This window comes from Oryctolagus cuniculus, chromosome 21, assembly GCF_964237555.1.
Source record: "Oryctolagus cuniculus chromosome 21, mOryCun1.1, whole genome shotgun sequence".
Classification (NCBI taxonomy): domain Eukaryota; kingdom Metazoa; phylum Chordata; class Mammalia; order Lagomorpha; family Leporidae; genus Oryctolagus; species Oryctolagus cuniculus.
The window spans coordinates 18,998,955-19,019,930 of record NC_091452.1 but is presented as its reverse complement, the minus strand read 5'-3'; the positions used below and the strand labels follow the sequence as shown (position 1 = coordinate 19,019,930).

The 20,976-nt window shown below is 45.3% G+C and overlaps 1 protein-coding gene across 1 annotated transcript in view; it reads left to right on the top strand.

Annotated features, from left to right (window-relative positions):
• The first annotated feature begins 7,888 nt into the window (after positions 1-7,888).
• PIWIL3 (piwi like RNA-mediated gene silencing 3) overlaps positions 7,889-20,976 on the top strand; it is a 36,786-nt gene continuing 23,698 nt past the window's right edge. Inside the window, exons 1-6 of the mRNA XM_051835466.2 lie at positions 7,889-8,111; positions 9,351-9,565; positions 10,463-10,581; positions 11,524-11,604; positions 12,563-12,760; positions 15,402-15,513. Of these exons, the coding sequence (XP_051691426.1) occupies positions 8,084-8,111; positions 9,351-9,565; positions 10,463-10,581; positions 11,524-11,604; positions 12,563-12,760; positions 15,402-15,513 (753 nt within the window). The 5' untranslated portion in view covers positions 7,889-8,083. The remainder of the gene's footprint in view (positions 8,112-9,350; positions 9,566-10,462; positions 10,582-11,523; positions 11,605-12,562; positions 12,761-15,401; positions 15,514-20,976) is intronic.

The following is a 20,976-nucleotide window of genomic DNA, read 5'->3' as shown; positions in this document are numbered from 1 at the left end:
CGGCCTCCTTGGGGCAGAGATGGAGGCGGCGCCAGAGGAGGCCGGGCTCACAGCGTCGAACTCAAATTGGGCCGAGCCTGTGGGCGGGCACCTGCGTCTGTTCTGAGTGTGCCGGGCATCATCTCACAGGAGAGCCGGGCTGCATCCTGGCAAGTGTTGGGAGCTGAGCTCGGCCTTGATCTTCTGCCTCCTAGAAAGGAGTGCTGCATCTCTGGCTCTGTGGACACCTGTGCTCAGGTGTTGCTGGGTGACATCACAGAGTGTGGGTGCACGGTGCAGAGGTCAGCCTGATCCCTGAGGAGGACAGGTGAGCTGTGAGAGGGGTTCCTGAAGGACCAAGAAGATGAGATGAGTAAAGGACCCGCTGAGTGGCGGGGTGGAGCTGGGGGTCTAGGGGCTGCCTGGTAGGAGAGAACCTGTGACTCCCCTGACTTTCAAACGCAGTAAACTGTAGTGTCTTGTGGGTCTGTATCCGGGGAGAAAAATTGCAGCTAACAAACTTGTAAACTCCTTAGGGATATTTTGCCCAGGTCCCCTGTGTTTCACTACAGGGCTGCTTCTCTGCCTACTCATTGCATCTTATTCAATCGGTGTGATTGGAGCAGCATGTAGTTAGTAGTCTGATGCTTCCATTGAAGCAGCAATAAGAGGGGTGGGAGAATGGAACTTCAGAAGTTTGTCTAATCTAACCATGCTCTCTCAGGACTTCCCGCCTTCAGGGTCACCATCTTCAGGACCACCATGTCCGGCAGGTCTAGGAGAAATTTCCAAGGCAGACTCTTCTCTGAGACAAGGCCCCAATCCACGGCACCTGCCGCAGTGAGTCCTGTAATGTTCACTGCTTCCTGTACACAAAAGATAGGCCTATGGAGCCCATTGTTGAGCCAGTGTCATTTAGGTGCAGGATCGTCTCCTGCATAATGAGAGCTTGTAAAAATTCCTAAGAAAATCAGATTCCATGGGTGTTGGCAAGGGGGAGCACTTACCCACCTGGGTACACTCTCAACTGCTTCCTGCTCTTGTTTGCTTCATGTGTGCAAACTCAGACCTGCTTGCAACCCAAACAGGTTGCAATGGTTTTTACGTTCCTTGCCTTCAGCTGGGGACTCCTCTTTGAAACTGACTTCAAAATGATCTACCTCACGAACGTAAAATGGGGTTCTCAAAGTTCATGGAGAAAATGAAATTAAAAGGTGTGTGTGTGAAATATTTTCAAAATCCATGCATAGTTTTTTAAAAATAATGGTATGCAATTTTCATGAACTTGTTGAAAACCCCTAGTATGCATGGATTTCAAAAATGCTGACACCAAAATAAACATGTCTATTAATTCCACTTTCCACACAATTGTTGACATGCTCTTGTACTTGCATGGTCCAAGGCAGATAGAATTTCCAGGAGTGTTTAAAAACTTGGGGTCAATGCTGTCTGTGGCTGAATATCCATATTCATATAGAAGACCCCCAGCAATGCTAAGGGGTCCTGCCTCCCAATCCCTAGTGGGACCCTGTCCTTTCTGGCAGTCACACGTCATCATCCAAGCCCAATCTCCCTACTGATTGTTGCTCCTCTCTCCTTTGCTTCTGCCCTCAAACCTCAACCCCTCCTCCCTGCTCCTAATCCTGAGACTTTAACTGGGAGAGGGAAAGCACCTGCCCAGCCTGCCATCCCCTGAGACTCCAGGGGCACTAGCTCTGTGCCCGCCTAGAGGAAATATCTTCACTTACACCCAGGCCTCTTAACAGCTCCTTTATCCTGGAACATCTCTCTTGCAAGTGTCCGTCCCTTCTCCCTGGGCAGCAGGAGTCTGCTTATCTAGATTATTCCCATCAGCATTCACACCCGCTGAGTTTCCTCCCATTCCACAGGAATCCATCCCTGATTCCATTTCCCTCACAGCTACTGCATTCCCCTCCTGGCTTGTCTGTCTTTGCTTGCTTCTGGCTGCCAGAGTCTTCTGTCCACTCTGAGCACTGGCTCTTGTCCCCTCCTTTCTCTCCAGGCAGCCTCTTGGGCGCCACTCTACTGCAGCTGCTCCCTGTTCGCTTCTCTTTCCCAAATTTAGGTTGGTTCTGATCTCTCTGAGCTTGCCCTGTCCTTTGTGCTTAGCCTCGTAGAGCCCCCTCTCCTCCTTGATGACCTGCCTCCACGTGGTGGCGTTGCACACCTGCTTCGTTGCTGGCCACATCCGTTCTTTCCTCTGCTGGATTCCCCTCCTGGCCCTCTTGCTCTGCCCTGGCTCCAGCCTGCAGGTTTCCCATGTACACTCCCTCCCTCAGTGCCATTACCTGGTGCCATGGTTTCAAATGCTGTCTGGGATGTGAGCAGGTCCTCCTGCCTAAATATCCAGCCAGACACCCTCATGTACTACACAGATCCCCCAGATGTCCACAAACATCCCACACTCCCAGTTTCCCTCCCCAGCATGCCAACACCACTGCCTTCTAAGGAGTTGCCTTCTTTTGCTTGCTTAGGTCAGTCTCTGGATTCATCTCAAACTCCTCTCTTCACCAGTAACTTCTGTATAAACAACAAGGGAATACTGTCGGCTTTATCTTTTTCCAACAAAAACTACCCAGGGGCTGGCAATTTCTTACCTGGACCTTCTGGTCCAGACCATGCCTACCCTTGCCAGACATGCAGTGGCTTCCTGGTTTCCTGGTTTTTGCTCTTACCTGTCCCCCCAACCCACCCAAGAATGTGCTCTGAGGCAGAACCAGGTGGGCTGGCATTAAGGTGTAGCAGTCAAGCCACTGCCTGCAACGCCAGCATCCAATGGGGGTGCCACCCAGTCTGCTCCACTTCCCATCCAACTCCGTTCTGATGTACCTGGAAAAGCAGAAGAAGATGCACCCCGGTGCCTGGGCCCCTGCCACACACATGGGCAACCTGGATGGAGTTTGGAGCTTGCGGCTTTGGCCTGATGCCGCCCCTGGCCATTGTGACTATCTGGGGAATGAACCAGCAGATTGATGTCTCTCTGCTTCTGCCTCTCCCCCTCTTTCTGTAACTCTGCCTTTCAAGTAAACCTTTTCTTTTTCTTTCTTTTTTTTTTTTTTAATAAGAGCAGTACCAGATAAATCAAGTAGCTCCTGTTTCCAACCCATGGGAGGACTCCCACCCTCATGGGATCAGACAGAAGGCCACCTTCCTCTTGCTGGCTGCTCCTCCAAAGTCTCCCCTCACTTGCCTTCTTCCAACTACAGGCCTCCTCGTTCTTCCTTGAATTATCCTACCTGAGCAACTCATTGCTTTCCCCCATGCATGGCTTGTGTCACTTTGCTAATCCATCCCCCACCTTTGACTCTTTGGTTCAATGTCACCTTGTGCTGAGGCTCTCCTTTGTTCCTGTTAATCAGTGCAACCCACCCATTCATACCTTACCTTCCTGGTAACTCCTGATCCTCCTCATTGTGTGTCATGCTTTCTTCATTTCTCTAGCAATTAACATGCAAGGTACTATGAATTGTTTATAAAATTTATTTCCTGTCACTGGAATGTGAGCTCTTCTAAAGAAGGTCTCTGGCTTTATGCCCTGATAATGCCATTGGAGTGATGAATGAACATATAGAAAGCACTAATCTTTAGTTTCATCTCTGAAAATGTACAGACCCAACTATCTGTTCAATTCCAGTCTGGACGTCAGCTACAACCAGAGGGAGGCCCAGCAGCCACACGAGAGAGAGGGGCTGCATGGGAGAGAGGCCCAGGGCCTGCGCCTGAGAGACACCCAGGGGCTGCATGGGAGAGAGGCCCAGGGGCTGCATGGGAGAGAGGCCCAGGGGCTGCATGGGAGAGAGGCCCAGGGGCTGCATGGGAGAGAGGCCCAGGGCCTGCATGGGAGAGAGGCCCAGGGCCTGCATGGGAGAGAGGCCCAGGGCCTGCGCCTGAGAGACGCCCAGGGGCTGCATGGGAGAGAGGCCCAGGCCCTGCGCATGAGAGAGGCCCAGGGGCTGCCTGGGAGAGAGGCCCAGGCCCTGCGCATGAGAGAGGCCCAGGGGCTGCATGGGAGAGAGGCCCAGGCCATGCGCGTGCCAGAGGCCCAGGCCGTGCACGTGCCAGAGGCCCAGGCCGTGCGCGCACTAGAGGCCCCGCAGCTGCACGCTCGAGAGGCAGAGCAGCTGTGCGCGGGAGAAGCCCAGGGGCCGCGTGGGAGAGAGGCCTGCCGGCTGCACGTGAGCAACAAAAAGGAGCAGAAGGAGGAGTCCCATCTCCAGGTGAGTGGGGAATGGGGGTAAGATGAGGGTTAGGGGATGCTTAATGCAGCAGGTGCCTTCTAACGATAGAAAGTTGTGGACACACAGCCTCAAATTCCCATGAGGTTTGGCAGAATGGGGAATTTACAGCTGTGACTTTGTCCTGTCCTTCAGTGAATTATCAGGCTGTCAGTGTTTGGCCTTAAACATAAAAGCTTAGGACAAAGATGGTTTTTCATAAGGCAACTCGATAGAATTGCTTTTCAAAATTTTACAAAATATTTGTCTAAAATAGTTCAGTTAACTAGGAATTCTAGGGACATCTTTTCTTTGCTGCTGCTTTTTTTTTTTTTTAAGATTTATTTATTTTTATTTGTAAGGCACAGTTACAGTAGGCAGACACAGAGAGAGAAAGAGAGGTCTTCCATCCGCTGGCTTACTCCTCAGATAGCTGCAACAGCCAGAGCTGGGCTGACCTGAAGCCAGGAGCTTCCTCCAGGTCTCCCATGCAGGTGCAGGGGCCCAAGGACTTGGGCCATCTTCTAGTGCTTTCCCAGGCCATAGCAGAGAACTGGCTCAGAAGTGGAGCAGCCGAGACTCAAACCAGCGCCCATATAGGATGCCGGCACTGCAGGCGGTGGCTTAACCTGTTATGCCACAGCACCAGTACGAGCCTCCTCCTTGACTTCTTAAATTGCTGTATTTGCAAGTTCAGACAACTCCTTGACCTTCTGGGTGTTTCACCCGCAATGTCCCATCCTTCACAGGTCACAAGTGACCCGCATTACACTGGTACAAGTGAGCACACAGGCTTGTGAATTGTCATTTGCCAAGAACTTGTGATTAAAATATCCAAAGCTAATGTGATAAAATATCCAGAACTGATTATCCACTTCTTATAGCAAAAATAGCTTCTGAGGGGTCAAACTGTAAACATGAAAAAAAAAAAAAAACAGGTAAATGTTAGAACAATACAGAATCCAGAACCCTTAAAATGAAGCTATACATTTGAGTACTTAAAATATAGAGGAGGGTAATTTAAAAAGTTCATAGAAGGGAGAATTTTAAGTTTGCTTTGGTGCCAAAAATAAATTCATACATACAAGGGTCTTAAAGTTCATGGAGATGTATATTATGAAAACGATGCAGGGGTTGGCACTGTGGCATATCGGGTAAAGCCTCCACCTGCAGTGCTGGCATTTCATATGGGCGTGGGTTCATATCCCAGCTGCTCCACTTCTGATCCAGCTCTCTACGATGGCCTGGGAAAGCAGTAGAAGATGACTGAAGACCCTGGGCCCTGCACCCATGTGGGAGACCGGGAAGAAGCTCCTGGCTCCTGGCTTTGGATCGGCACAGCTCCAGCCATTGCGGCCAACTGGGGAGTGAACCAGTAGATGGAAGACTGACCTCTCTCTCTCTCTCCTTTTCTCTGTGTAACTCTAACTTTCAAATAAATAAATCTTAAAATGATGCAGATTTCAAAAATTGAATTTTATAAGAAGCACTGACAGGGTGACAGATCTCATCTGCTGGTTTTCTCCCCAAATGCCTAGTCCAGGTCTCCTGTGAATGTAGCAGGAATCCAACTACTTGAGCCCCTCCCCTGCTGCCTCCCAGGGTCTGCATTAGCAGGAAGTTTGAGTCAGAAGTTGGAGCTGGGAATCATACCAGGTATTCCCATGAAGTATGCAGGCAACTTAACCAGTAGGATAAGAGTCTGCTCTGGATTTCAAAAATATTTTGCACCAAAATATATTTTTGAAAAATTCCTTTTAAAATATTTTACTTATTTGAGAGGTAGAATGAGAGAGGGAGAGACAGATCTTCCATCTGCTGGTTCACTCTCCAATGGCCACAACAGCTGAACCTGAGCAGATCGAAACCAGGAGCTTCTTCTGGGTCTACCGCTTTCCCAGGCCACAGCAAAGAACTGGATCAGAATAAGAGCAGACGAGACATGATCCGGTGCTCATATGGGATGCTGGCACCACAGAGACAGGGAAATCTTCCATCCTTTGATTCACCCCTCCAACCTGAGGGCAGCAAAAAGCCAGTGCTGGGCCAGGCTGAAACCAGAAGCACATGGGAGGCAAGGACCCAAACACTTGGACCATTTTCCACTGCTTTTTCCCAGGCTGTTAGCAGGGAGCTGGGTCAGAAGTGGAGCAACTAGCATATAAACTGGCACCCATATGGGATGCCAGTATCACAGGCAGTGGCTTTACCCACTATGCCACAACACAGGCCCATCCAAAAGTTCTCCCTTAATTCTACTTGTCCATAAACTTTTTGAAGTACTCCTTTTTTTGTTAACTGATGATACCTCTGAGGCATTGGGATTAACTGTATAGTACATGTGATGTTGCAAATGTCAATAAATGAATTTTAATGTGTTTGATTGCTACATTTGTCAGGAATTAGTTGAGAGTTTGTTAAAAATCACTGACTTCTATGAATAAAATATAGTTAAATAATTTTTCAATTATAAAAATTGAGACTCTTGTAAGAGTATCATAAACTAGGCATAATGGTTTCCAGAATTACCATTTTTAAGAAAACAATTTTTGGGCTGGCGCTATGGCTCAATAGGCTAATTCCTCCACTTGCGGTGCCGGCACACCAGGTTCTAGTCTCGGTCGGGGTGCTGGATTCTGTCCCAGTTGCCCCTCTTCCTGTCCAGCTCTCTGCTGTGGTCTGGGAGTGCAGTGGAGGATGGCCCAAGTGCTTGGGCCCTGCACCCCATGGGAGACCAGGAGAAGCACCTGGCTCCTGCCTTCGGATCAGCGCGGTGCACCGGCTGCAGTGGCCATTGGAGGGTGAACCAACAGTAAAGGAAGACCTTTCTGTCTCTCTCACTGTCCACTCTGCCTGTAAAAAAAAAAAATTTGTAACCCAAGACATGGCCTCTCTTGACCATTCAGATATAGGACTTACAGAGAACGTGTATATAGTCTTGGTTTTGCAATACCGCTTCTCACTGAAAAACTGCTTTGCAGTGTTATTCAAATGCTGACTTTGTAGAACCACCTAAATCTATTTAAATCTTAAAATTTAGTAAAATTGCAATTACTACTAATAGAAAAAATAGATCATTTCGTATCAAAAGCCCATTTCACCGGTCACTTCCTGATGGCCACTAAAGGCAGTGTAGTGCCAAGGAGTGGGCTGATTGGAAGATGGAGAGCCAGAACCTAGATTTCTAGAATGTTGGCCTGTGAGCAAGTACCTGATGAAACAGAGCAAACGCCTTAACAGAAATAGATGGAATAGGGGCCAGCGCTGTGGTGCAGTGGGTTAAAGCCCCAGCCTGCAGTGTTGGCATCCCATATGGGCTCCAGTTCAAGCCCCTGCTGCCCTTCTTCCAATCCAGGCTGTGGCCTGGGATAGCAACAGAAGATGGCCCAAGTGCTTGGGCCCCTGCACCCATATGGGAGACCAGAAAGAAGCTCCTGGCTCCCGACTTTGGATCAGCACAGCTCCAGCTGTTGTGGCCATTTGGAGAGGGAACTAACAGGTGGAAGACCTGTCTCTCCCTCTCTCTGTAACTTTCAAATAATTCTTTAAAAAGAGAGAGAAATATTTGGAATGCCAAGGCAACCACGGGCGTAGACTGGGGACTTGATAAAAAGGCTTTAATGGCAACCCATTGAGATGATGTCACTCAGATCCTGTGATGTCATCTTTTCAACCTTACCTCTTGGAGTAACTGGGGGTTGCTAATGTCTTTTTTTAATTACATTTCCCTTTTCACTGAGTAAATCTCTGCCTTTTACCTTTCTTCATCCCTAGGAGAAGCTGAGCTTTCGGCTAAATTGCAGACATTATCAGTGACGCCGAGGACTGGCGGACTCTTTGAAGACCATGTGGTAAATACCAGGCAGAACATGGAACACGTTAAAACATCAAAAATAGGTAAGCTGGCCTGTAACAATTTAGTTTTATAGAGCTGTTGGCTGTAAGTGTTGGGTTAGAAACAGAAATTCTGTGTGTAACAGACTCTCTAAAGCTTCCTATCATCAGTGTTAAGTGGAGGCACCTCCTCACCACACACATACTTGTAATAGCATTTACTTGTGCAGAAATGACAATTCTGGCAAAGTCTTGAATGAATTCTGTATTCTTTTCCTTTTATAGCCCTTTAAGTAAAATGACTGATTCTTTGGTTGTGTTGATTTTTTTTTTAAATAATTTGTTTATTTGAAAGTCAGAGTTTCACAGAGAACAGAGGCAGAGAGAGAGAGGTCTTCCATCGGATGGTTCACTCCCCAATTGGCTGCAACAGCCAGAGCTGTGCTCATCTGAAGTCAGGAGCCAGGAGCTTTTTCCGGGTCTCCCACACGGGTACAGGGGTCCAAGGACTTGGGCCATTTTCTGCTGTTTTCCTAGGCCATATTAGATAGCTGGATCAGAATTGGAACAGACAGGTTTTGAACTGGTGCCCATATGGGATGCCGGCGCTTCAGGCCAAGGTGTTAACCCGCTGCACCACAGTGCCAGCCCCAAGATTTTTTTTTTTTTAATTAAATATTGTTACACATGGTAGCTCACTGAATTCCCTTCTGGAAGGAGCAGAAGTTTTGTTCTTGCCTTATTTTTATTGTTAAATATTTTTAAAAGATTTATTTTACTTGAAAGTCAGTTACACAGAGAGAGAAGGAGAGGCAGAAGGAGAGAGGGAGACGCCTTCTATCCACTGGTTCACTCCCCAGTTGGCCACAACGGTCGGAGCTGTGCCAATCTGAAGCCAGGAACTTCCTCTGGGTTTCCCACGTGGGTGTAGGGTCCCAAGGACTTGGGCCATCTTCCACCGCTCCTCCAGGCCATAGCAGAGAGCTGGATTGGAAGTAGAGCAGCCAGGTCTTGAACTGGCGCACATATGGGATGCCAGCATTATAGGCAGCAGCTTTACCCACTCTGCCACAGTGCTGGCCCCATTGTTAAATATTTTAATCTTACTCAAACTTTATCCTTGTGGGCTTGCACTTTGAAAATTGCTGGTGTGACATTCTGGACACCAGATAAAGACAAATATTCACTGTTTTGTTTATGTCCTTGGTGCAGCTAACTGCCGCTGTCACAAGAGCAGCATCTGAATTCCTTGGTTCAGTGGGTCATCTTCTTTGATTATTGCCATGTGGCTCAATCTTCCAGGTTCAGAAGGTACAAAGGTAAAGCTTATGGCCAACCATTTCCGGGTGACGTCCCGGCCCCAGTGGAATGCTTATGTATACAACGTGGACTTCAACCCAGAAGTAGAAGATACTGCCCTTCGTACGGATTTACTTCTTCAAAACAAGTCAGAACTTGGGAATTACTTTCTGTTGGATGGAAACTCGTTAATATTACCCAGAAAAGTAGAAAATGTGGTTAAGTATTGCTATTGGACCTTTGCCTTCCTTTCCCATTTCCACTTCTGTGTTTTTTGTTTGTTTTTTTTGTTTTGTTTTGTTTTGTTTTTGACAGGCAGAGTGGATAGTGAGAGAGAGAGACAGAGAGAAGGGTCTTCCTTTTGCCGTTGGTTCACCCTCCAATGGCTGCCATGGCTGGCATGCTGTGGCCAGCGCACCGCACTGATCCAATGGCAGGAGCCAGGTACTTCTCCTGGTCTCCCATGGGGTGCAGGGCCCAAGCACTTGCGCCATCCTCCACCGCCTTTCTGGGCCACAGCAGAGAGCTGGCCTGGAAGAAGAGCAACCAGGACAGAATCTGGTGCCCCGACCGGGACTAGAACCCGGTGTGCTGGCGCTGCAAGGCGGAGGATTAGCCTGTTGAGCCGCGGCACTGGCCTCCACTTCTGTTTTTCAAAATAAAACTTTGTCTACATTGGTTCATAAAGATATCCTTAGGCCCTCTTGGCCATGTCACTTGTGACAAAGGCCATATGCATGTTTCATCTTCACTGATACTCAATAATGCCTCAGTTTTTAGTACTTCCATGGCATTTAAGTGAAGTTTAAGCACCAAATGACCAAAAAAAGCTAGTAACAAAATTTTGAATAATTTAGTATTTCCTTCAAAACTTCAGCTCCCCGCCCCCCAAATTCCCATCACTTTCATAGGTCTTATTTTCTCCAATAAATTTTCTATAGTCAATTTATAGGAATTTAGGATGTTTTCAGTATTAAACTCTGATGCTTCATTTTTGTGGAACACATTTTCTGTATGCTTGTGTCTCGGGGAAAGACGGTTGTGCCATGTAGTATGTAGAAATGAGCTTTCTGAGAGGAGCATCTGGACACTTGTTTGCTGTTGTGTACCTCAAGGACAAGATGTTCGGCCGAAATGAGGATGATAAAGTTATACAGATTACACTGCGATTTTCCAAGGAACTCCGACCCAGCCACCCCGAATGCATACGCTATTTCAACATCCTCTTTCGAAGGTGTGTTCATTGGATTTCTTTTCTGTGGGATTGAGTTGTGGATTCCTGTGTCTCAGTTTTGAGGTCAATTGACTTCTAGGGTTTTTGTCGTTGCCAGTGCCAGGTATTGAGAGAGTGAAGGGTTTTTGAGATGAAATGATACTGGAGACTCAAGCAGAATGTGCAAGTTCAGTAGCTTATCCCTGATCTGTACTTGATCCCTGCCTGTCCCTATTTCCCATGTCTGGTACCCGTTGAGAAGGAGTCTATGCATATTTCCTCTCTAGTGCAAATACATTTCTTTCCTTTTTTAAAATTAATTAATTAATTAATTAATTTGAAAGAATTACATAGAGAGAAGGGAGAGGCAGAGAGAGAGAGAGGTCTTCTGTCCTCTGGTTCACTCCCCAGTTGGCCACAACGGCCAGAGCTGTGCTGATCTGAAACCAGGAGCTTCTTCTGGGTCTCCCACGTGGGTTCAGGGGCCCAATAACTTGGGCCATCTTCCACTGCTTTCCCAGACCATAGCAGAGCACTGGATCATAATTGGAGCAGCCAGGACTTGAACTAGCACAGATATGGGATGCCAATACTGTAGGCGGCAGCTCTACCCGCTATGCCACCACACCGGCCCACAATTGTTTTCTATTCCATACTCACTGTGATGAACAAATGCTGAAGATTAAAACTTGGGATACACTGTGTGAAAGATGTTGTGATCAGTTCTCAGAATGAAGGGCATTTAGATGACATCTACATGATATTTTTGTTATGAGGAGACAGAAGCACTGAGATCAAATGAAACTATCTACCTCATAATGTAATTTACTTATCTGTTATTTTGTGTTAATTGATAAATTAACAAACCCATAGACAGCTTGTTTTTCCTAATGAATTCTTATGTGTTACCAACTGCTTAATAATGAGTGTATTTCCAACAAAACTTGTTCTTTCAATTTCTAGAGTTCTGAAGTTGATGAATTTGAAGCAAATTGGTCGCAACTATTACAACAACAAGAAAGCAATGGAGTTCCATGAACATAAGTGTGTATAAAGTGGAGAAATCTTGTATTCTATAGACTTGACCATATAATTCTTTTGAGAAAGTTACTCTCGTGGGAAGTGGTATGATTTATAAGGGATGGCCTTTTTAGTGGTACCCACCAATCATTAGCAATTAAGTTTTCAGTTTAATGTAAATTTAAAATGCAGTGAAAATGGCCGGCGCCACGGCTCACTAGGCTAATCCTCCGCCTTGCGGCGCTGGCACACCGGGTTCTAGTCCCGGTCGGGGCGCCAGATTCTGTCCCGGTTGCCCCTCTTCCAGGCCAGCTCTCTGCTGTGGCCTGGCTGTGCAGTGGAGGATGGCCCAAGTGCTTGGGCCCTGCACCCCATGGGAGACCAGGAGAAGCACCTGGCTCCTGCCTTCGGATCAGCGTGGTGCGCCAGCCGCGGTGGCCATTGGAGGGTGAACCAACGGCAAAGGAAGACCTTTCTCTCTGTCTCTCTTTCACTGTCCACTCTGCCTGTCAAAAAATTTAAAAAAAAATGCAGTGAAAAGTTTCCTGTTTATGGTTCATGATTTATGCTAAAATTTTAAAGTATTTGGTTCTGCAAACATCACAGGAACCCTAAAACCTGGGTGACAAATTTTTCCTTGAAAATACCTCAATCATAGCAATTAAGCTGATTTGTATGTGTTTATATTCCTTATTGACACATAAAGAAGCTAATTGTAAAAGTTCTATATTTTATGTATACAGATGGAGAGCTAAGCCTATAAGTGATAATAAAAATGGTCTAACAAAGATGATGTATTACTTTTAAGTAGCACATCTGGTCAATCTTTATTTGGAGATCCTTCAAAAAGGCCAGTCCTTACTAAAAAGGAATTGGGAGCAAATGACTGCTAAGTATTTGTCTTAGAGCTCAGGCCCTGAAAAGCTTGGCTTCATGTTGCAAACTTGGACTTGAAGATCATCATGTCACTTACTGTTTGCAGGATGGAAATCTGGCCTGGCTATATTACGTCTATTCTGCAATACGAAAACAGCCTTACCCTCTGTGCTGATGTGAGTCACAAACTGATCCGAATGGAAACTGCTTACGATATAATAGTAAGGATCTATGAAAACACCCAATATGGAGATTGGAAGAAGAGAGTGGAGGAAGAACTAATTGGATCAATTATAATCACAAAGTAAGTCTGATTTTCAAAAAGCAACCACTTTGACCTTCCCACAACAGATGGGCCTATGGTTTTCTAACAGTTAAATGCTGAAGTTTGGGAGTAGAAAGAGTATAAACACAGCATGATCATTGGACACTTTCCTCGCCTGGTCATGCAACTTGGCAGAATATGTACAGATGATGTTGTCCTTACAGTGCCTGATGCTATCCTTAGAATCTCTTTGCTCTGAACCCTTAATTGCACATAACAGAATTCCTTTCCTTTTTCTGTTTGTTGTACATATCTAGCTGTTTTGTGATCCATCAGCAACTTTCAATTTAAAGGCAGTTTTATTTTGAACTTCCCTTCTACCTTAAAGATATTAACTCAATAAGAAAATTAACTTTAAGAACAAGTGACTGGCCGGTGCCACGGCTCAATAGGCTAATCCTCCGCCTTGCAGCGCCGGCACACCGGGTTCTAGTCCCGGTCGGGGCACCGGATTCTGTCCTGGTTGCCCCTCTTCCAGGCCAGCTCTCTGCTGTGGCCCGGGAGTGCAGTGGAGGTTGGCCCAAGTCCTTGGGCCCTGTACCCCATGGGAGACCAAGAGAAGCACCTGGCTCCTGCCTTCGGATCAGCGTGGTGCACTGGCCGCAATGCGCTGGCCGCGGCGGCCATTGGAGGGTGAACCAACGGCAAAAGAAAGACCTTTCTCTCTGTCTCTCTCTCTCTCCCTGTCCACTCTGCCTGTAAAAAAAAAAAAAAAAAAAAAAAAAAGTGACTTATATTGCCCAACTTCAAAACTTGTGACAATTCCATAATTATTAAACAGGGTGCTACAGGTATTAAGCTACCTTTAAGCTACATATAGACCTATGGGATATAGTTAAGAACCCACAGTTAACCCTCACACCCAACAGTCTGACTTTTGACAAGGGTGTCAAGACAGTTCTAACAGGGGAAAGAAGAATCATTTCAAGATATTGCTAGGACAACTGAGTATCCACGTTCCCCTTCTTCACACACAACACACAGTGGTAACTCAAATTTAACTCAAGAATGAACTCAAAATAGACCTAAGTGTAAGAGCTAAAAGTATAATTTTCTTAGGGGGAAAAATAGGAGTAAATATTTTATACAAACTTTTAAAAAAGATTAATTTATTTATTTGAAAGAGAGAGATAGCTTCCATCCACTAGTTCACTCTCCAGGAGCTGAAGCCAAGAGCCAGGAGCTTCTTGCAGGTCTCCCACATGAGTCACCTTCCACTGCCTTCCTGGGCACATTAGCAGGGAACTGGATCAAAAGTGGAGTAGCCAGAACTCAAACTGGTGCCCATATGGGATGCCAACACTGCAGAGACTTAACACGCTGTGCCAAAATGCCATCCCCAGGAATAAATCTTCTTAACTTTAGGCAAAACCTTCTTAGATGGGACATAAAAAGTGTAAACAATAACAAAATAAAAAGATAAATGGGACTTTTCTGTATTAAACTTTTGTTCAAAGTACAATGTTGAAGGAAATAAACACAGCTGACAAATAGGTGATTTACAAATGTCTTCTGTCACAGGTTACATCTAAAATACATGACACATGTACAATGCAACAAATAACCTGATTTTTGTTTTTAAGCTCTTAAGACACATACAAATTATACATATCTATGGAGTTCCAGGTGATGTTTTGCTATGGATTAGCAAGTGTTGAACATTTTTTGATGGTGAAAACGTTGAAAATTTGAGTTTTTAAGACAACTCAGTTCTTAAAATGGGAAAAGCAAAGGAATAGACAATCTCCAAAGAAAATGTACTAATGACAAATAAGCACACAAAAAACTATTGAACATCGTTAGGCCACCCCCAAGGAAGAGGCAAATAACAACTACAATGAGATGTCCCCTTAGACTCACTAGGACAGCGAAAGCAAACATTTGCTAACAAGTATCAGTGTGGATGTGGAAAAATCAGAGCCAACCTACTTATACTGCTGATGGAAGTAAAAAACAACATAGTTGCTTCAAAAAACATAGCATGACCAAGTGATCCAGAAGTTCCGCGCTAGTTTTATACCCAAGGGAAATGAAAACATTTGTCCACCAAAATTAGGACATGGGTGCTCCTAATGTTATTCATAATCACTGAAAGTATAAACAATGGTATACCTATCAACTAGCAAGTGAATATATGAAATTTAGTGTATCCACACAACAGAATATTACTTGGAAATAAAAAGGAATGAAATACTGACACATAGTACAGCATGGAAGAACTTTGAAAATACTATGCTAAATGGAAGAAGCCATCAGGAAAGATCACATGGTGTGTAGCTCAATTTATATGAAGTACAAGAGTAAACAAATGTATAGAGGCAGAATTGTGGCTGCCTGAGGGCTGGATAATTAGGGCAGAAATAGGGAGTGACTGCTTATGGCAATATTTCTTCTTTGGGTGATGCAAGTGTTCTAAAACTTATATTTGTACAACTTTGTATATACTGAAACTCAATGGATTGTTCAGATAAATCAGTGAGTTATATGGTACATGATTTCTGTCTTACTAAATCTGATGTGTCTTGCAGTTACCTGTAGTGTTTTCAATGTCTTATTTCCTACATGGTTCCATACAATGATTAAGTCTGGAATAATGTCATGTGTTACAATTATTCCACAGATACAACAACAGAACCTACAGAATTGATAACATTAATTGGGATCAATATCCTGAAGATACATTTAAGAGAGCAGATGGCAGTGTAGTCACCTTTGTAGATTACTACATGGAGGTATGAAATTTTATTTCTTACATATAAACTGTAAAATTTTTCATGTCATTTTTCTTTAAGGATTTATTTGCTTGAGAGGCAGAGTTACAGAGAAAGGTCTTCCATCCACAGATTCACTCCCCAAATGGCTGCAAAAGCCAGAGCAGGACCAATTCAAAGCCAGGAGCTTCTTCTAGATCCCCCACATGGGTGCAAGGACCCAAGCACTAGGGCCATCTTCCGATGCTTTCTCAGGCATGTTAGCAAGGAGCTGGATTGGAAGTGGAGCAGCCAGAACTCAATGGCACCCATATGGGATGATGGTGTCACAGGCAGGTGCTTAACCTGATACCCCACAGTGCCAGCCCCTTTCATGTCATTTATATAGGTTTCTCTGAAGTTGAATTTGAATAGTTGAATAGGTGTGTGTGTGTATGTGTGTGTGTGTGTGTGTGTCTGTGTTCTGTGTGGACATATAATAAACATAATGAGGAATAAAAGTAGAGCTAAATCCCCAAAAGGAAAATAATGCTATTGTCTGTGTATTTAAATGTTATATATAGGGTAGTGTCACATAAATAGCATAGCCTCTTCTGTCTATTCTGTCAGTCTTGGAAGTGATTATACTAGTTTTAAATGTATAGATGAATGCTTAGGTAGAAATTAATGTTAGCGGTCACAAAACACACCGAACACCAGAATAAGGGAAAGGGTTTATTGGGGAACACCCAACAGACTGGAGTGAAGGGGCAGCGAAGGGAAAGAGAAAGAGTATAAGAGAGAAACAGAGAGGAGAGGAGCTAGTAAGAAGAGAGAGAAGAGAGTGAGAGGAGGAGAGTAGCCAAGAGAGCAGAGAGAAGCCAAGAGAGAAGAACCGAGAGGGCAGGAAAGGAGGCTAGAGAGAGGAACCAAGAGAATGCAGGGGAGAAGGGCCAAGAGAGCATGTGTTCAGGCCCTTTTAAAACTTTGCCTGAGGGCGGGCAGGGAAGCAGGAGCAGCGAATCCCATTAGGATGGGGGTGGAGCTTGACCACAGAGATTGGGCCATGTGGCCACCTGGCTAAAACTGTGCCAGTTTCCTAACACTTTAGATATGAAAATATTATCTAGAAGTCTTAACTCATAGAGCTTGGGCCTCAAAGAATAAAAATGCACAATACAATCTAAAATGATAACAATCATGTGTTAATATCCAAATCTCCAAATTCTTGGACACTTCAGTCTTAATATGAGGGCTGATAAAGAAGCAAATGCACTTTGTTTGTCAGGTCATAGTGAGGATTGTCCAGGTGAGAATTACTAAAGAAAAATCAAAGCAAGATTTTCTACAAAAAGAAAAGATATGTATGCTGTAGGAGATGGAATAAGCAAGATTTATGAGTCAGTGAACTCCAGCCAGAGTGGCATGGGGGGGAGGGGGAGGGCTCCTAGAAAGGCAAAACCCAAAGGGCTGGTGGTAGTGAGGTTTCTAAGTACAATAGTGGGGAAGAAACTGTCAGTATAAGGTGGGGGCCAACCCAACAAAAGACCTGATTTACAATCCTGTATCCTGTCTGGCTTGCTCCCAATAAAACAAAAAAGCCATCCAGAAGGGTGGGTTAGGTAACTTGTTTTCACAATAAACTGTGAGCCCAGGAGTCACATTCCTTTGCTATTCTCATGACAAATTTGGAAATTCCTTAGGAAGGAGTGCAGACATTTTGATCTTGTTAAAGATAACCTTTTGGGGGGAAGCAAGCCCTCTATACCCCAAATTCCACTGGAACCATCCTGACTGCCTATTAACCCATCTGACTCCTCAAATGCCCCTCTCAAGAAGTATGGACCCTAACATCTGTTAGGGGGATTGAGCGATGATCTCTATGGTTGCTTCATGTTGAAAAGCGGCATCGTTGGGAAGGGCAGTCAAGACGGGGCTCCAGCAGGAGATGGCTTCTTTCCACTTTGAGAAGCCACCTCCTGCTGAGAAGACCTTTAAAGGTTACTGAAAACTCTAACCTGCCTGTATCCTGGCAGAAAATCATCTAATAGAGTGAGAAATTAGTAACACAGAATGCAAAGAGATTCTATTGGGTTAATGGTGGGAGCAATAATCCCAAAGTGAGAAGAGGCTAAAATTCAGCTCAATTAGGAGACTATAAATCCTTCCTCTGGAGCAGTCCTCTGCCCTGTATTATTGAGAGGGCTAATAAAGAGCATGCCTCCAGGGAGGCAGATCAATGGCAGGTGCAAGGTGAGGGAGCTCCTGTCTGAAGTCTCCTGTTTCTCAGTATGAAGCAAGGCTGACTTGGTGGGAGGAGGGCAGGAGCATAAAGGATATTTGAGAGGAGAAAGTGTAAGATAGTAGGTTTGTGGGGCGGGCGCCATGGCACACTAGGTTAATCCTCTGCCTGTGGTGCCAGCATCCCATATGGGCACCGGTTCTAGTCCCAGTTGCTCCTCTTCCAGTCCAGCTCTCTGCTGTGGCCCAGGAAGGCAGTGCAGGATGCCCCAAGTGCTTGGGCTCCTGCACCCCCATGGAAGACCAGGAGGAGGCACCTGGCTCCTGGCTTTGGATCGGCGCAGCTCCAGCCACTGCAGCCATTTGGGGAGTGAACCAACGAAAGGAAGACCTTTCTCTCTCTCTCACTGTCTGTAACTCTGTCAAATAAATTTTTTAAAAAATCTTAAAAATAGTGGGTTTTTTGAATGGGAGAGGAAACATACCAGAGAATTTTAATAAAGTACCCTTTTTTTTTTTTTTTTTTTTTGACAGGCAGAGTGGACAGTGAGAGAGAGAGACAGAGAGAAAGGTCTTCCTTTTGCCGTTGGTTCACCCTCCAATGGCCGCCCCGGCCGGCGCGCTGTAGCCGACGCACCGCGCTGATCCGAAGCCAGGAGCCAGGTACTTCTCCTGGTCGCCCATGGGGTGCAGGGCCCAAGTACTTGGGCCATCCTCCACTGCACTCCCTGGCCACAGCAGAGAGCTGGCCTGGAAGAAGGGCAACCAGGACAGAATCCTGTGCCCCAACCGGGACTAGAACCCCGTGTGCCGGCGCTGCAAGGCGGAGGATTAGCCTAGTGAGCCGCGGCACCGGCCAACGTACCCATTTTAAATTGTGGTAAAGACTAACCATGGAACTGGTTAGGAGGATTTAGTGGTCGGTTTCAGGCATGGAATACACAGTTGGGTTTACCAGGGTTAGAGATCTGTCAACCTAGTTTGATGAAGGCATAGAGTAGATAGGAATTAGTGATATTTTGGACAAGTGATTGATTGTGGCTTGCCTTGAAATACAAGCTTGGGATGCAAACAAGGTAAGGACCACCACCTCCTAAATTTATGTGTGCTGATTCTTATACCTGGGATGATATTTGTATGTTCCATAAATTCTGTCTCAAGGATTATTGAATCAGTAGAGCTATTGTGGATATCCAAACAGTTCCCAACCCTCAACACACACATACAGACTCCAACCTATCAACCATCCCAGACATGCTTGAGGTCAATTAATATTACTTTGTTATATATTTGCTCTTTCATCACGTATATCCCAATTTGTAACCACATGTTTGGGTGATTATTTTATTGCTCCTCTCCCCAATAGATAATGAGTTTCAAGAGGGATAGAACAGCATTGTTTTTGTTCTTTGTAATATCTCTCATGCCTCAAGCCATGCCTGGTGCATATTAGTTGTTCACATATAGGGTGTAATAGTTCATTCGTGCATGTTAGCAACCCAGAGCAGTGGGGTTGGGAAGAATTTGGCATAATGAGGCAAACTGTTTTCCTGGTGTGTGTTCACAGGTAAGGGTCTTGGGTGTAAAAAAAAAAAAAAAAAAAAAAAAATTGTCTCTGCAAATACACTTGAATAAAATGAATATTCTGCTGTAAGACTTGAAATAATTATTCAGAGCTGCTCTAGTGGGAATTCAGTCTAATAAGAGGCAATAGTTCACATGTAGGGTTGTCATGAGATCTAGAAAAGTTGCTGAATTCATGCCATGGGTCATGAGAAATTTGAACCTGGACTTCAAAAGAAGTCTAATGATCAAATAGAAACAACAGAACTGATTTTTTTTCCTCTTGGAAGTTGATGTTGTAAGGGGCCTTATAGGGTATTGTGTGAAGACTGTAAAAATGAGAAGTATGACTTACAGAGACCCCTAAAGGAAGAATATCACAACCAAAGGCTTTGACAGACAGGGTGGTAGGAGTGGTGGTGAGTCCTGGACAATGTTGCTGTGATTCTACCACATAGAGAAATATCTGTCCAAGCTCTTACCATGAGAAGGCTGAAAGATGGGGATATGGGGATAAGTCCTAGATACCTCTTCAGTAACTGCAGACCACCTTAAGGGAAAATACACATAATCTGAAACAATATAACACTAACTGAACATAGTAGTCTGGCTCAAGATAACAGAGCCATGGACAATGGATCAGAAGTTCTCTGATGTTTAAAAGACAACATGATGCCAGAATTCATGTGACCAAGTTACCACTGGCTGGACCATTTAACAAGCAACATAGAAGGATCTTTAAAGAGTCACCACTTCATATTGGAGAAGAAAAGGCACTGAATTGCTCAAGAATTACACTGTAAGTGTAGAAATTTCTCTCCATGATGTCTTTGAAAATGACTTTTCCAGCTGGTGCTGCGGCTCAATAGGCTAATCCTCCGCCTAGCGGCGCCGGCACATGGGGTTCTAGTCCTGGTCAGGGCACCGGATTCTGTCCCGGTTGCCCTTCTTCCAGGCCAGCTCTCTGCTGTGGCCAGGGAGTGCAGTGGAGGATGGCCCAAGTGCTTGGGCCCTGCACCCCATGGGAGACCAGGATAAGTACCTGGCTCCTGCCTTTGGATCAGCGCTGTGCGCCGGCCGGGGCGGCCATTGGAGGGTGAACCAACGGCAAAAGGAAGACCTTTCTGTCTCCCTCTCACTGTCCACTCTGCCTGTCAAAAAATTTTAAAAAAAAATGACTTTTCTTACTAGAAATGAACACTAAGGTGAGGGGAGATAATATAGGAGGAATATTGTGGATCGATCTGTAATGGCAATATTAAAAAGAGGTCTTGCCATCCTCCATTATGGAAGGGGATCCTGTCAAAAGTTTTCAATAAGGTGTCCAGCGTTGTTGAGCCACCACCTGCTATGCTGACATCCTATAGGAGCACCAGTTTGCATCCTGGCAGTTCTAGCTCCCTGCTAATGCATCTGGAAAAGCAGAAGATGGCCCAATTCCTTGAGGCCTCTGCCATCCACATGGGAGACCTGGATAGAATTCTAGGCTCCTTGCTTTGCCCTGAACCAGCCCTGGCTGTTGCAACCATGGTAAGAATGGTAAGAACTACTTTGAGAGTCTCTTACTCCTACATATACAAAAGTTTTTGTTATTGTTAAGTAACACAATGGCTCCAGTGCAATATTTTGTGGAAGTCCTACTCTTTGATCATGCATGCTTATAAGAAAAAAAATGAAGATATCTCTGGGACATCAGAATTA